At 40.6% G+C, this 13,674-nt stretch overlaps 1 protein-coding gene across 1 annotated transcript in view; it reads left to right on the top strand.

The window, feature by feature from the left end:
• Nucleotides 1–13,674, top strand: part of MYSM1 (Myb like, SWIRM and MPN domains 1) — a gene marked incomplete in the record, with an annotated part of 72,882 nt that overhangs the window by 34,284 nt on the left and 24,924 nt on the right. Inside the window, 6 exon segments of the mRNA XM_077450610.1 lie at nt 2,327–2,404; nt 2,659–2,741; nt 4,669–4,723; nt 10,433–10,483; nt 10,559–10,633; nt 12,927–13,115. Of these exon segments, the coding sequence (XP_077306736.1) occupies nt 2,327–2,404; nt 2,659–2,741; nt 4,669–4,723; nt 10,433–10,483; nt 10,559–10,633; nt 12,927–13,115 (531 nt within the window).

The raw sequence follows: 13,674 nt of genomic DNA, 5'->3' as shown, positions 1-13,674 counted from the left end.
CAATGCTTTCAACTTTCATGAATGGGTCACGTTCATAACAGCTATCAATAATAGCGATCTGTGATTGGCTACAGCTAATCACATGGTACAGGGTGCTGTGATTGGCCCAGGTACCATGAGATGTATATGGGCCAACTACAGCTCACTCGCAAGGGAAGCAAAGCTGTTATGAATCATATTGATTCATAACAGCTTTGTTGACATTGTGATCATGTGATCACATAGCGATCACATGATCACCAGGCCCCTCCGAGTATCGGGATCGGCATTCCGCTGTGGACACAGCAGTCGCAGGAGGGAAGCACGCCTCAGCGCCCCCCTGTGTCTGTACAGGCAAAATGGCATATATGTACGTTGCTTTGCCTGCACACAACACTCACCCACAGTAAATGTACTGTGGTTGGTCGGCAAGTGGTTATTCAATTATTGTTCCTTCTGTCCTTTCAGTTGGTTCACAATGACAGTAACCCTCGGGATGGACGTTCTCAAAACCAGGTGGATCAAATTTCTCCCATAGAATCACATAATAAGGCCAAGAAGGAGAACAGAGTGCCACACAGTGTAATTCCGATTGATAAAAAGAGTATTTAATAAAATAAGGAACACTCACATTTGAGAAGATATAAAAGTTCTTTTGGTACAAATGACGCAATGGCATCAGCAGAGCTCGTTCCAACGCGTTTCGTCTAACAAGACATGTCATGGTGCTGTCATTGTGAACCACCTGAAGGGACAGCGGGACCATTCTACTTTCAAGCCAGAGATTACCTACACGGATGCCCTTATCCTTTAGGGTAATTTCACCACAAGCCTTGTTGACTTATCAGGCGCGTGTCCTTTTGAGTCCAAGCATTCCGGTAAGCCTTCGTACAGTTGGTGGTGGATATTTTGCTTATATTCTCCTTATAACTGTCTCCAGTTTTGATGCCATGAGGATGTTTTATATTTGTCTGGACTAATCACATGTTCAGTTTCTTCACCTGTGGACTTTACATTCATTCTTTAATTTTATTTCATTTATTTTTTATCTTTTATTATCACTTTTGTGGATTTATTCATTATGCCATTTATATGTGTTGCTTTATGTGTTTAAAATTCACATAATTACTATATGGTCCCATTTATTTAGTGTCACAGTCCCGCTATAAGTCACTTATCCCCGCCATTACTAGTATTAAAAAAAAAAAATCCAATATATATCCCATAGTTTGTAGATCTTCTAACTTTTGCACACACCAATCAATATACCCTTATTGGGATTTTTTTGTTATCAAAAATATGTAGTAGAATACATCTTGGCATACATTTATGTGTGTGTGTGTGTGTGTGTATATAATATATATATATATATATATATATATATATATATATTTATTATTATATTTTTTTTTTATTGGATCTTGGATTTAATTGAATATGTTTTATAGCAGAAGAAATTTGATTTGATGAAGAAATTTGATTTGTTCCATTTTTTATTTTTTTTTATTATTGGATACGATTTATAGCAGTAAGTAAATATAATATATATATATATATATATATATATATATATATATATAATTTATTATTATTTTTTCTTTTTAATTGTCGATCTTTTTTCGTTTATAGCGCAAAAAATAAAAAACCCAGAGGGTGATTAAATACCACCAAAAGAAAGTTATATTTGTTGTGGGGAAAAATATATCAATTTCATTTCTGCACAGTGTTGCAAGACAGACAAAAGTCAGTTAGGCCCCTTTCACACTGGGGCGGTGCGGCCGTCGGCGGTAAAGTGCCGCTATTTTTAGCAGCGCTTTAGCGGCGGTCTGCGGGCGCTAGCGGGGTGGTTTTAACCCCCGCTGGCGGCTGAAAAAGGGTTAAAACCGCCCGCAAAGCTTTGTCGGCGGTATAGCCGCACTGTCCCATTGATTTCAATGGGTAGGAGCGGTTTAGGAGCGGTGAATACACCGCTCCTTCACCGCTCCAAAGATGCGGCTAGCAGGACTTTTTTCACCGTCCTGCTAGCGCACCCCTCCAGTGTGAAAGGGAGGGCTTTCACACTGGAGTGAAAGGGGCTGGTTTTTTAAGGCGCAACACAGGCGCTATTTTTAGCGCTGTAACGCCTGAAAACCGCCCCAGTGTGAAAGGGGGCTTAAAGTAACGCAATGTTGTATCACAAAAAATGGCCTGGTCATTGTGTGTGTGTGTGTGTGTGTGTGTGTGTGTGTGTGTGTGTGTGTGTGTGTGTGGGGGGGGGGGGTAAATCTTCCGAAGGTCAAGTGGTTATGCCATTTTAAATAAAATCTCAGTTGTTGCCGTACGAACACTCTCCTGTTTCTCATTTCAGCGCACCAGACGAAGGCGTGTCAGAGACCCATGGGGGAATTGGTGTGATTCAAGAGACCTCGAGGGACAGACGTTTGAGGTTAGACATCAGCTGAGTGTCCTTTTTTAGCTGTAATTGATGTGCTGCACTCTACGACAATAACAATTTTGTACCAGTATTATTGAACTGCCCTTCATCAAACTTCTACATCTCTGAGATAATGGAGATCTGCAGTTATTTTTAGCTTTTTTTTTTTTTTTTTTTTTTTTTTTATATTATGGGCATGAGTGAGTCTTTCCTTAAAGTTTAGGTGACACATGCTCCTCAGTGAACATAATATTTCTCTTTGTCAGCATCTCTCGGCAGAGGAGTTGGCTAAAAGACGGGAGAGAATGAAGGCCCTGAAATGCTCCAAGGGATCGAGACCACCCAAGAGGTACAGAAATTAGAATATAGTCACATATTGTGACATTCTTCCTTCACATTTGTTTTGTCTCCTGCTTTAAATTGTGCTGTTACGTCTTATTTCTGAAGATGTCAACAGTGTTTTGTAGCTTATACATGGTGACAAATTTAAAAAGAAGCTTAATATAACCCCCATACTGTGTGTGTAGTACGTCTTTAGAAATTTATCGTAGCAAAACTATTGCTCTTTTTTTTTTTTTTTTTATAATTCTATTATTATTATTTTTTTATTTTATTTTTTATTATTTATTATTCCTGCCCCCTCCATATTAGAAACATGATGGTATTTTAATATTTTTTTATTATTATTGTTCCTGCCCCCTCCATATTAGAAACATGATAGTATTTTAATATTTTTTTTTATTATTATTCCTGCCCCCTCCATATTAGAAGCATGATAGTATTTTAATTTTTTTTTTTTAATTATTATTCCTGTCCCCTCCATATTAGAAACATGATAGTATTTTAATCTTTTTTTTAATTTTTATTCCTGCCCCCTCCGTATTAGAAACATGATAGTATTTTAATATTTTTTTTAATTATTATTCCTGCCCCCCTCCATATTAGAAGCATGATCGTATTTTCATTTTTTTTATTATTATTCCTGCCCCCTCCATATTAGAAGTATGATAGTATTTTAATCTTTTTAAATTATTATTCCTGCCCCCTCCATATTAGAAACATGATTCTCGTCTCTTGTGTTATCTATGTCATATTTCCCAGGAGGCTGCAGGCATTAAAGCGATTTATAAACCTATTTTTTTTTTCTTTAACCACTTCCGCCCCTGAAGGATTTACCCCCTTAATGACCAGGCCATTTTTTGCGATGCGGCACTGCGTCGCTTCAACTGACAATTGCGCGGTTGTGCAACGATGTACCCAAACAAAATTGATGTCCTTTTTTTTTCCCCAATTATTATTTTATTTTATTTTATTTTTACAAAATGTGGAAAATTTAAAGGGGTATGATTACTTTTTCAAGGCACTGTAGAGCTTTTTTTGGTGGTATTTGATCATCTCTGTGTTTTTTATTTTTGTGCTATAAACAAAAAAAAAAAAAGACACAACTTTTGAAAAAAAAAAACAATATATTTTACTTTCTGCTATAATACATATCCAAAAAAAATATATAAAAAAACGAATGTATTCATCAGTTTAGGCCAATATATATTCTTCTACATATTTTGGTAAACAAACAAATCACAATAACCATATATTGATTGGTTTGCACAAAATTTATAGCGTCAAACAAAATAGGGGAAAGATTTAGGGACTTTTTTATTGTTTTTACTAGTTATGGTGGGGATCAGCGACTTTTAGCAGGACTGCGGCAGACAAATCTGACCCAAAGTGACAGTTTTTGGTGACCGGTGACACTAATATAGTGATCAGTGCTATAAAAATGCACTGATCAATGTATAAATAGCACTGGCAGGGAAGGGGTTAACACTAGGGGGCGAACAAAGGGTTAAGTGCGTTCCCTAGGGAGGTGTTTCTAACTGTGGGGGGAGGGGACTGACTGGGAGAAGAGAGAGATCGCTGTTCCTGATCACTAGGAACAGCTGATCTCGCTCTTCTCCCCTGTCAGAACGGGGATCTGCTTTGTTTACATAGCTGCTAACTCTTCTCTAGTAAGGAAGAGCTCCGGCGTGTTCGCACACTCCACGTGCAGAGCCCGCCAGGAAGTCGGCACGGCGCTGCTCTAATCACAGGCAGTGAGACATTTTCTGATGCAGAGAATCGCTGCAGATTCTCTAGGTACGAGGCCATACCAGTGCAGTGGGGAAAGTGGGAATTTTTTCCATCTCATGATCAGTCCTATTGTTGTAACAAGAAACTTTGATTCTTAGATTGTTGCTGTTAACGCACTTTTTTTTTTTTTTATTATTTTTTTACAGTGCATTTGACCCATTCCAGCTCATCCCCTGCCTTGACTTTACTGAAGAGAGGGAGGTAAAAAAAACATTTCATAATTTCAATTATTGTTTTCTTCTGTATTCATTTTTTAACAAGGTGGATATAAATTAATGATTTTTAAAAGCAAAAAGATCAGATTTTTTTTTCTTTTGATTTTTATCAAAATAAATCACTGATTAAAAAAAAAAATCAAAATCACAAAAATCGGATTTTTTTTTTAATCAAAATAAATCAATGATTTAAAAAAAAAAAAAATCTGATTTTTTTGTTTTTGTTTATTTAAATGATTTTTTTTTTTTAATCAAATGTATTTTAATAAAATGCTTTTGGAGAGTAAAAATCTATCTAAGCCCAGGTTCACACAGCTGCAGGAATGAAGCCGTGCGAGTTCAGCGATTTCACTCCCGCATGTCAGTCCCGATTTTGGACGCGATTTTAAGAGACATCTATGTAGGTTGCTGCACAGATATGAATGTAAATTGCAGTCTAAAATCTAAAAAAAGTAGTACAGAAACTACTTTTTGAAATCGTTGCGGCGTTGCACTGATTAGGGCGGTTCCATTGACGGCAATTGCCGCCGATTTGACATGTCAGATTGCATGTTAAAATGCTCCAGTGTGAAGCCGGGCTAAAGATAGTTTTATATTTAAGATACATTAATAATTTGTTTATTCAGCATGAAATGGAGCTTAGTTTATGTAGAATAAGGCTGTATATTCTGCAATATTTACATTTTTGGTAAATGAATTCAATGAATCCAAGCTCTGCAAGCTGAGATGACAAGCGCTGCATCGATACTTTCACACAATTTTACAGTAACCATGAGATAAAACAAAGTTCAGGAATATTCCTTTATCCCATTGTTTTGCAAGTCTATGTACACTACAAACTGTATGATTGAATCAGCTCTGATATCGCTGCTTTACTAACCTGACCGCTTATTATTCTAAATAGGAAACTTCCATTTTTTATATTGTTTTTGAAAATATTAAATATTCTAACTACCAGCAAGAATAAGTCCTTACATTTAAAGTGGTTGTACCCCCTGTGCAGCCACTTCTACCTACAGGTAAGCCTATAGTAAGGCTTACCTGTAGGAGCTGGAAATATCTCCTAAAGCTCCACGGTTTAGAAGATATTTACAATAACGCCGTGCGCCGATATCTACGGCGCATGCACACTTTAGAAAGGGCAGATCGTGCCGTTTCTAAAGGGGGTCATGCTGTGACTGATGGCTCCCGCACGCACGCGCGGGAGTGACGTCACGTGACTCCGGACAGTCGGAGCCGGAGTTCGCGGCCCCCAGAAGGCAGAGGGATGAAGATGGGCGCTCGCTGCTAGTGGGGACAGCGGTGACATTGCAGGCTTCGGTTTCAGGTAAGTGACACATAATGGGCTACTATGCGATAGCCCATTATGCTTTACCTTTGCAGGGAAATAAAGAGGAAGTAAAACCCATCAGGGTTTACTAGACATGTGCATTCGTTTTTGTCCAAATGCATTTTCGTCCGAATTTCAGGTATTTTCGTTAAACGAAAGATCCGACATAAACAAATGCTTTATTTTCGTTTTCGTTGTGACAACAGTTCAATACAGATATTCGACATGACACTGACAATAACAATCTGTGTTTATTGAACCTGTGGTCGAATGTGCCTAACCTTAACTCTATTAGTCCAGGATTATTCTACATAGAGAGAAAAGATTGAGGGCTGAAACAACTAATCGATTAATCGACAACTAATCGATTATGAAATTAATCGATTACTATTTTCATAATCAATTAATCGGCCAGTAACATCATGGGGGTTAAAAAAAACTAAAACGAGCCCTTTAATGTACAAAAATAGCAAATAACCGCTACTGTAAATACCACTTTCACAGTTGTACAGTTAAAAAAAAAAATGAATCCTTTACAGTAGTGATTATCTGCTTTTTGTTGTAGCATAAAGGATTACTTTTAGGTTTTGTTTTTTTAACCCCATTATGTTACTAAGACCCCTTTCACACCACACCGCTGATAGCGCGGGCGGTAAAACGCCGCTATTTTTAGCGGCGTTTTACCGCCGGATTTGCGGCGCATTTCGGCCGCTAGCGGGGCGCTTTTACCCCCGCTAGCGGCCGCGAAAGGGTTAAAACCGCCGGCAATACGCCACAATAGCGGGATTACAGCGCTGCCCTATTGATTTCAATGGGGAGCAGCGGTGGAGGAGCGGTAAACACACCGCTCCTTCACCGCTCCAAAGAAGCTGCTGGCAGGACTTTTTTCTGACGTCCTACCAGCGCACCGCTGTAGTGTGAAAGCCCAATGGTGCAGCTTCTTTAGGGCGTTTTGCAGGCGCTATTTCTAACGCTATAGCGCCTGCAAAACGCCCTGGTGTGAAAGGGGTCTAAACGTCTTAGACCTGGTTCATATCTGTGTTTTTTGGTGCTTTTTACAAAAACGCACTACAGTTCATTTACATGGTTTCCTATGGGACACGTTCACATCTCTGCTTTCTTCAGCCGTTGTGTATTTGGAAACGGTCAGGGACTTTTTTTTTTTTTTTTATGCAAAACAATGCTTTTTTGTTTCAATGTACTTCAATGGTGAAGCTGCAGTAAAGCATGTAATGGGTTTTGCAGCAAATTGTGTTTTTTAATCTGCCCAACAACAAGTTGGCCAAAAAAATGCAAAAACTCAAATCACATGTGCAAAAATCAAAACGCACAGCAAAAAGCACTGCAGAAACAGATCAAAAGCAAACTACATACCGAGGCTTATGCTGGTCACACGGATCAATTTTCAGACAAAAAATCTTTGTACATTCGCTGAAAGAATGTTGTTTTGAAATTTTCTCTTGTTTTTAACATTCTGTTTTTAAAATGAATGTAATTTGTGAACGAAAACCACACTGTCTGAAAATTCCTTTCACCAAGCAGTTTTCTATTTCCAAATTTTCCCGTCACTGTGGTTGAAAATGAACATCGATTTGACCCCCACTAACAATTAGAAAATCAAACAAATGTTCTTAAAATGAATTTTTTTTTTTTGAGGGAAGATCTACTCTAATTGTATATACAGTATATCTCTTCTATCTGTTGTTCTCACAGTGGATTAGAGATTTTTCTCTCTAACCATATAGTTGGTTATTTATATTTACCACTGCATAGAGATATTTAAGAATAAATATATATATTTTTTTTTTAACGTTACATATTTAACAAAATTATACACCATTTTTTTTTTTAAGGTTATTAATCGATTAATCGAAACAATAATCGGCCAACTAATCGATTATGAAAATAATCGTTAGTTGCAGCCCTAAAAGATTTGACATAGAGAGGAAAGATTTGACATAGAGAGGAAAGATTTGACATAGAGAGGAAATATACGACAGAGAGAGGAAAGATTTGACATAGAGAGGAAATATATACGACAGAGAGAGGAAAGATTCGACAGAGGAAAGCTTCGACAGAGGAAAGCTTCGACAGAGAGAGGAAAGCTTCGACAGAGAGAGGAAAGCTTCGACAGAGAGAGGAAAGCTTCGACAGAGAGAGGAAAGCTTCGACAGAGAGAGGAAAGCTTCGACAGAGAGAGGAAAGCTTCGACAGAGAGAGGAAAGCTTCGACAGAGAGAGGAAAGATTCGACAGAGAGAGGAAAGATTCGACAGAGAGAGGAAAGATTCGACAGAGAGAGGAAAGATTCGACAGAGAGAGGAAAGATCGCTGCTGGAATTGGGTGGGGGAAGTAAAATAAAAATAATGATGATGATGAATGTTATTGGCTGATTGTAACCAAAGAGGAGGAGCAGTAAAATAGCTAGAACTAAGTACACACGTACAGCCAACTTACTTTCACTTACGATTGCTAGCAGAGAGAGACACAGACACTGAATCATTTCAGAAGACAGTCAATCTTAGCTGGTCCGTTTGTCAGAGAACCTGAATTATTTAGCAATTAAGCATAAGCACAGCAGCAGAACAATAGTGACACAAGCTACAGTTCAACTTAATTTCTTCATAATAATCTTCTGCTATTGTGTTAGTGTTGTGAACTTGATAGTGATACTAATGTTGCTAGTGTTGTGATAGCCTCAGAGGCTGCCCGTGTGGGGGGGGGGAGGGGGGGGGAATTTATTGTTATAGATTCTATATTATAGATTAAGATTCTATATACCCTATCTTGTTACCTGTCTGATCAGTGATCACTATCGCCAGTCCATTTTCTGTTTGAACTATATACATTCAACATGAACAACAAATATTTGACAAAGCAGCAAAAAAAATACAAACGTCGAATCTTTGGCTTATGGTGTCTGTCGAAAGTTCTAAGAAGATCGGTGTCGTACAGTTTGGCTGCTCCGTCGAATCTTCTTTGAACATTCGACAGACACCATGAGCCTTCAATGACAGATTCGACCTTCATTAATTTGGATTTTCGGACGAATGCTATTTTTAACGAAAAACAAAATAAAAAACAAATTTCGGGAGTAACTAAATAAATTTATTTTTCGGACGAAAACGAAGTTCCGAAACGAAATATTTCAGTGTGCACATGTCTAGGGTTTACTTCCTCTTTAAAGAGCACCTGTCATTTCAGCTGCATCATGGCAGCGCCTGTTAGCGGGCATCCACTCACCTGCTGCCGCCACGTCACTCACCTTGTTGTGTCACTCCCGGCATCAGCAGCCGTCCCATTAAAGTGAATGGGGCTGTCTGAGTCAACAGCGGGTCAGAGGAGGAGCCACAGAGGAGGAGCTGCAGCGGGACAGAGGAGGAGTCAACAGTGGGACAGAGATGACAGTTGCTCTTTAAAAATCATGGTTTGAATCAAGTTGATTTTAAAACAAGCCTTTTTACTAGTGATTTAAATTAACTTGGTTTAAATCAAGTCCACCCTGTCGCCACATCCCTCACCTTGTTGCTTCACTGCCGCATCACCAGCCATCCCATTAAAGTGAATGGGACTGTCGGTAAGTCAACAGCGGATCAGAGGAGGAGCCAATAGCGGATCAGAGGAGGAGCCAACAGCGGGACAGAGGAGGGGGAGCCAGCAGCGGGACAGAGGAGGGGGAGCCAGCAGCGGGACAGAGGAGGGGGAGCCAGCAGCGGGACAGAGGAGGGGGAGCCATCAGCGGGACAGAGGAGGGGGAGCCATCAGCGGGACAGAGGAGGGGGAGCCAGCAGCGGGACAGAGGAGGGGGAGCCAGCAGCGCGACAGAGGAGGGGGAGCCAGCAGCGGGACAGGGGAGGGGGAGCCAGCAGCGGGACAGGGGAGGGGGAGCCAGCAGCGGGACATGGGGAGGGGGAGCCAGCAGCGGGACAGGGGAGGGGGAGCCAGCAGCGGGACAGGGGAGGGGGATCCAGCAGCGGGGAGGGGAGCCAGCAGCGGGTCAGGGGAAGGGGAAGCCAGCAGCGGGTCAGGGGAGGAGGAGCCAGCAGCGGGTCAGGGGAGGGGGAGCCAGCAGCGGGTCAGGGGAGGAGGAGCCAGCAGCGTGACAGAGGAGGCGCCACAGCAGGACAGATGACAGTTGCTCTTTAAAAATTATGATTTGAATCGAGTTGATTTAAATCAAGTCTTTTTACTAGTGATTTAAATTTGTGATTTAAATCGACTTGATTTTAAATCGAATCCACCCTGTTTTTGAATAAAACAAGCTCGCCTTTTTCATCAGTTGGAAAGTTGTCTTTTATTTAGCAATGTTGTGTCGTCTCTAATTGATGTTTTTGTGTTTCCTTTCTAAACGTTGCTTTTATTTCAGGCTCCCTTCCAAGTGAAGATATCGGCGGAGGCCATGCTAATATTAGATTTGGTAAGTATAAAATATTATATGTGAATTATCCAATCCTATGAAAAGCATCGCTCATTTTGTTGTTCTCTGTTGAAGCACTCGCACGTCTCCATGGCGGAAGTCATAGGCTTATTAGGAGGAAGATATCTGGAAGAAGAACGTATTGTAGAAGTAAGCTGGTTCCTATTTTTTTTTAAATGCATGAAAAATCCAATTTCAAATCGGTAAAGTCATACTTTATATTCTTATAATGAAGCCCTTGCCTGAATACTAACCCATATATTCTACATCATTACCCGTTCCTTTTTCAGTATTTAGTGCTGTGACACACCCACGCGTTTAACCCCTTAGCGCCAACCATACGCACGTGTGCGGCCTCAGGTTAAAGGGTTATACCGGGATGTCATCTGCAGTTCCAGGCATCGCCATTTTTTATAGCGGGTGGTCGGTTCTTTAGGGATAACAACCGATACGTCTAAAAGCCTCTCCACTGTTATCCTGAAGGAGCGAGAGGGGATGTCCCCCGCCACTTTCCACTGCTCCTCCCATCCCACCGAGAGACCCGATCCACGATCCGGCACTTCCTCCGGTGACTCATCAGATTTGGCAACATGTCAAGATATGTAACAGAAGTGACGTTCTGTCGCTGCCATCTTTCTACACCCCACGCTCCTCCTTAGTAAGGATACACTGAGAAGGCAGCAGCGTACATCTTGTTACCCTCACTGGAGTTTTGCATTTCACACAGTATTTTTAACAACTGTGCTTATATGGTCAAATACAGTACAGTAGAACCTTGGTTTAAAAGTAACGCGGTTAACGAGCGTTTTGAAAGGCGAGCAACTTTTTTTTTTTTTTTAATCCTGACTCGGTTTTAGAGTGTTGTCTCGCAAAACAAGTAGGATTCAAGCCAATGGGGTGTGCAGTACAGCATTTGGCCAGAGGTGCGGGGGCGCTGGTGACGCTCGGAACGGTTCGGAGCTGTTCGGAAATACTCAGAAACACTTGGAAATACTCAGTCTCCGAGCCTTTCCGAGGGTTTCCGAGTCCCCGAGTATTTCCGAGGCTCTCCAGCGCCCCCCACCTCTGGCCAAAAGCTGTATTGCATGCAATAGAAGTCAATGCGGAACAAATTATCTTTGTTTCCATTGACTTCTATGGGGAAACTCGCTTTGATATTTGAGTGCTTTGGATTACAAGCATTCTCCTGGAACGGATTATGCTCTTAATCCAAGGTTCCACTGTATTTAGAAATCCCTCGAACTGTTGAATTATTAAAGCAGCGAACTTCTGTCAGATTAGCAAACCTGTGAGATCAGCAAGTTTGCTGCTGCTTTTAAAATTCAACATCTAAACAGTCCGTCGGGTTTTGAAATACTCTATTTCACCTTATAAACTGCGTTTGCTGTTAAAAATAAGTGTTAAATGCAAAAAAATACAGTGTTTAGAATCGCTGTTTTTGGCGATCTGAATACTTTGAAGTGCAAAGGAGGGACTTGGAGTCTTTTAGACCCCCCTGATCCCTCCATAGAGAGTACCTGTCACCACCTAATTACTGTCCCAAGGGATGTTTACCTACCTTGTGACAGCAATAAAAGTGATCAGATTTATTTTTATTTTTTTAAAGTGACAATGTAAAAATAAATAAATAAAATAAATAAGAAAAAGAAAAATTTTAAAGTGCCCCCGTCCCTGCGAGCTCATGCAGCAAAGAAAACGCATGCGTAAGTCGCGCCTGCATATGTAAACGGTGTTCAAATCACGTATGTGAGGTAACCCCACGATCGTTAGAGCGAGTGAAATAATTCTAGCAAAAGACCTCCTCTGCAACTTCAACCTGGTAACCATTAATTAATTATTTTTTTATTTTTTTTTATTTTTTTAAAGCGTCACCTATGGAGATTCTAGGTACCGTAGTTTGTCGCCATTCCACGAGCGTACGCAATTTCAAAGCATGACATGTTAGGTATCTATTTACTCGGCGTAACATCATCTTTCATATTATAGAAAAAAAAGGGGCTAACTTTTACTGTTTTTAGTTTTTCTTTTAATTCATGAAAGTGTCTTTTTTTTTTTTTTTTTTTCCCAAAAAAGTGCGTTTGAAAGACCGCTGCGCAAATAACGCATAAAATTTTGCAACGACCACCATTTTAGCAAGAAATAAGTCCTTACGTTTAAAGAGCACCTGTCATTTCAGATCCATCATGGCAGCACCTGTTAGCGGGCGTCCACTCACCTGCTGCCGCCACGTCCCTCGCCTTGTTCTGTCACTGCCGCGTCACCAGCCGTCCCTTTAACGTGAATGGAACTGTCGGTGAGCCGACAGCGGGTCAGAGGAGGAGCCGCCGTGGGACAGAGATGACAGTTGCTCTTTAAAAATTATGATTTAAATCGAATCCACCGTGATTAGGAGAGAGATCGCCGCCTGCACATGCTCACGTTTCTTCATGTTTCCTTTTTCTAGATTTGGACCGCGGAGCCGTGTAACAGTCTCAGCACGGGGCTGCAGTGTGAAATGGACCCCGTTTCCCAGACTCAGGCGTCGGAAGCCCTGTCGCTGCACGGCTACAATGTCATTGGCTGGTACCACTCTCATCCTGCCTTTGACCCCAATCCATCCATCCGGGATATCGACACCCAGGCCAAGTACCAGGTCTGACATCTGTGTGTTTTAAGATAATCATTAAACAATCCAAGCATCCAGGGAAATCCATTACATGGGCTGCAGAGCCAATGCAAGTCTGATAAGGTCACTGAGAGCCGCCTTTCTCCCTGTATAGAGGCGCTCCATTGGTCCTGATGAAAAAGTTCATTTTGGTTGGGATTTTATAGGCACTTGACAAATACCAGTATAATAAAATACAAAGATACTTTATTCAACCTTTTATATTAACCACTTCAGTTCGGTTTACCCCCTTTCCGGACCAGAGCACTTTTTGCGATACGGCACTGCGTTGTTTTAACTGACAGTTGCGCGGTCGTGCGACGTTGTACCCAAACAAAATTGAAGTCCTTTTTTTCCCACAAATAGAGATTTCTTTTGGTGGCATTTGATCGCCTCTGCGGTCTTTATTTTTTGCGCTATAAACAAAAAAAGAGCGACAATTTAGAAAAAAAAAAAACGTTTAGGCCAATTATGTATTCTTCTTCTACATATTTTTGTTTAAAAAAAAAAAAACGCAATAAGCGTATATTTATTGGTTTGCACAAAA

Source organism: Lithobates pipiens, unplaced genomic scaffold (assembly GCF_037356315.1).
Source record: "Lithobates pipiens isolate NorthernLeopardFrog02 unplaced genomic scaffold, aLitPip1_a1.2 Scaffold_23, whole genome shotgun sequence".
Taxonomy (NCBI): domain Eukaryota; kingdom Metazoa; phylum Chordata; class Amphibia; order Anura; family Ranidae; genus Lithobates; species Lithobates pipiens.
This window is presented reverse-complemented; position numbering and strand designations above follow the sequence as displayed.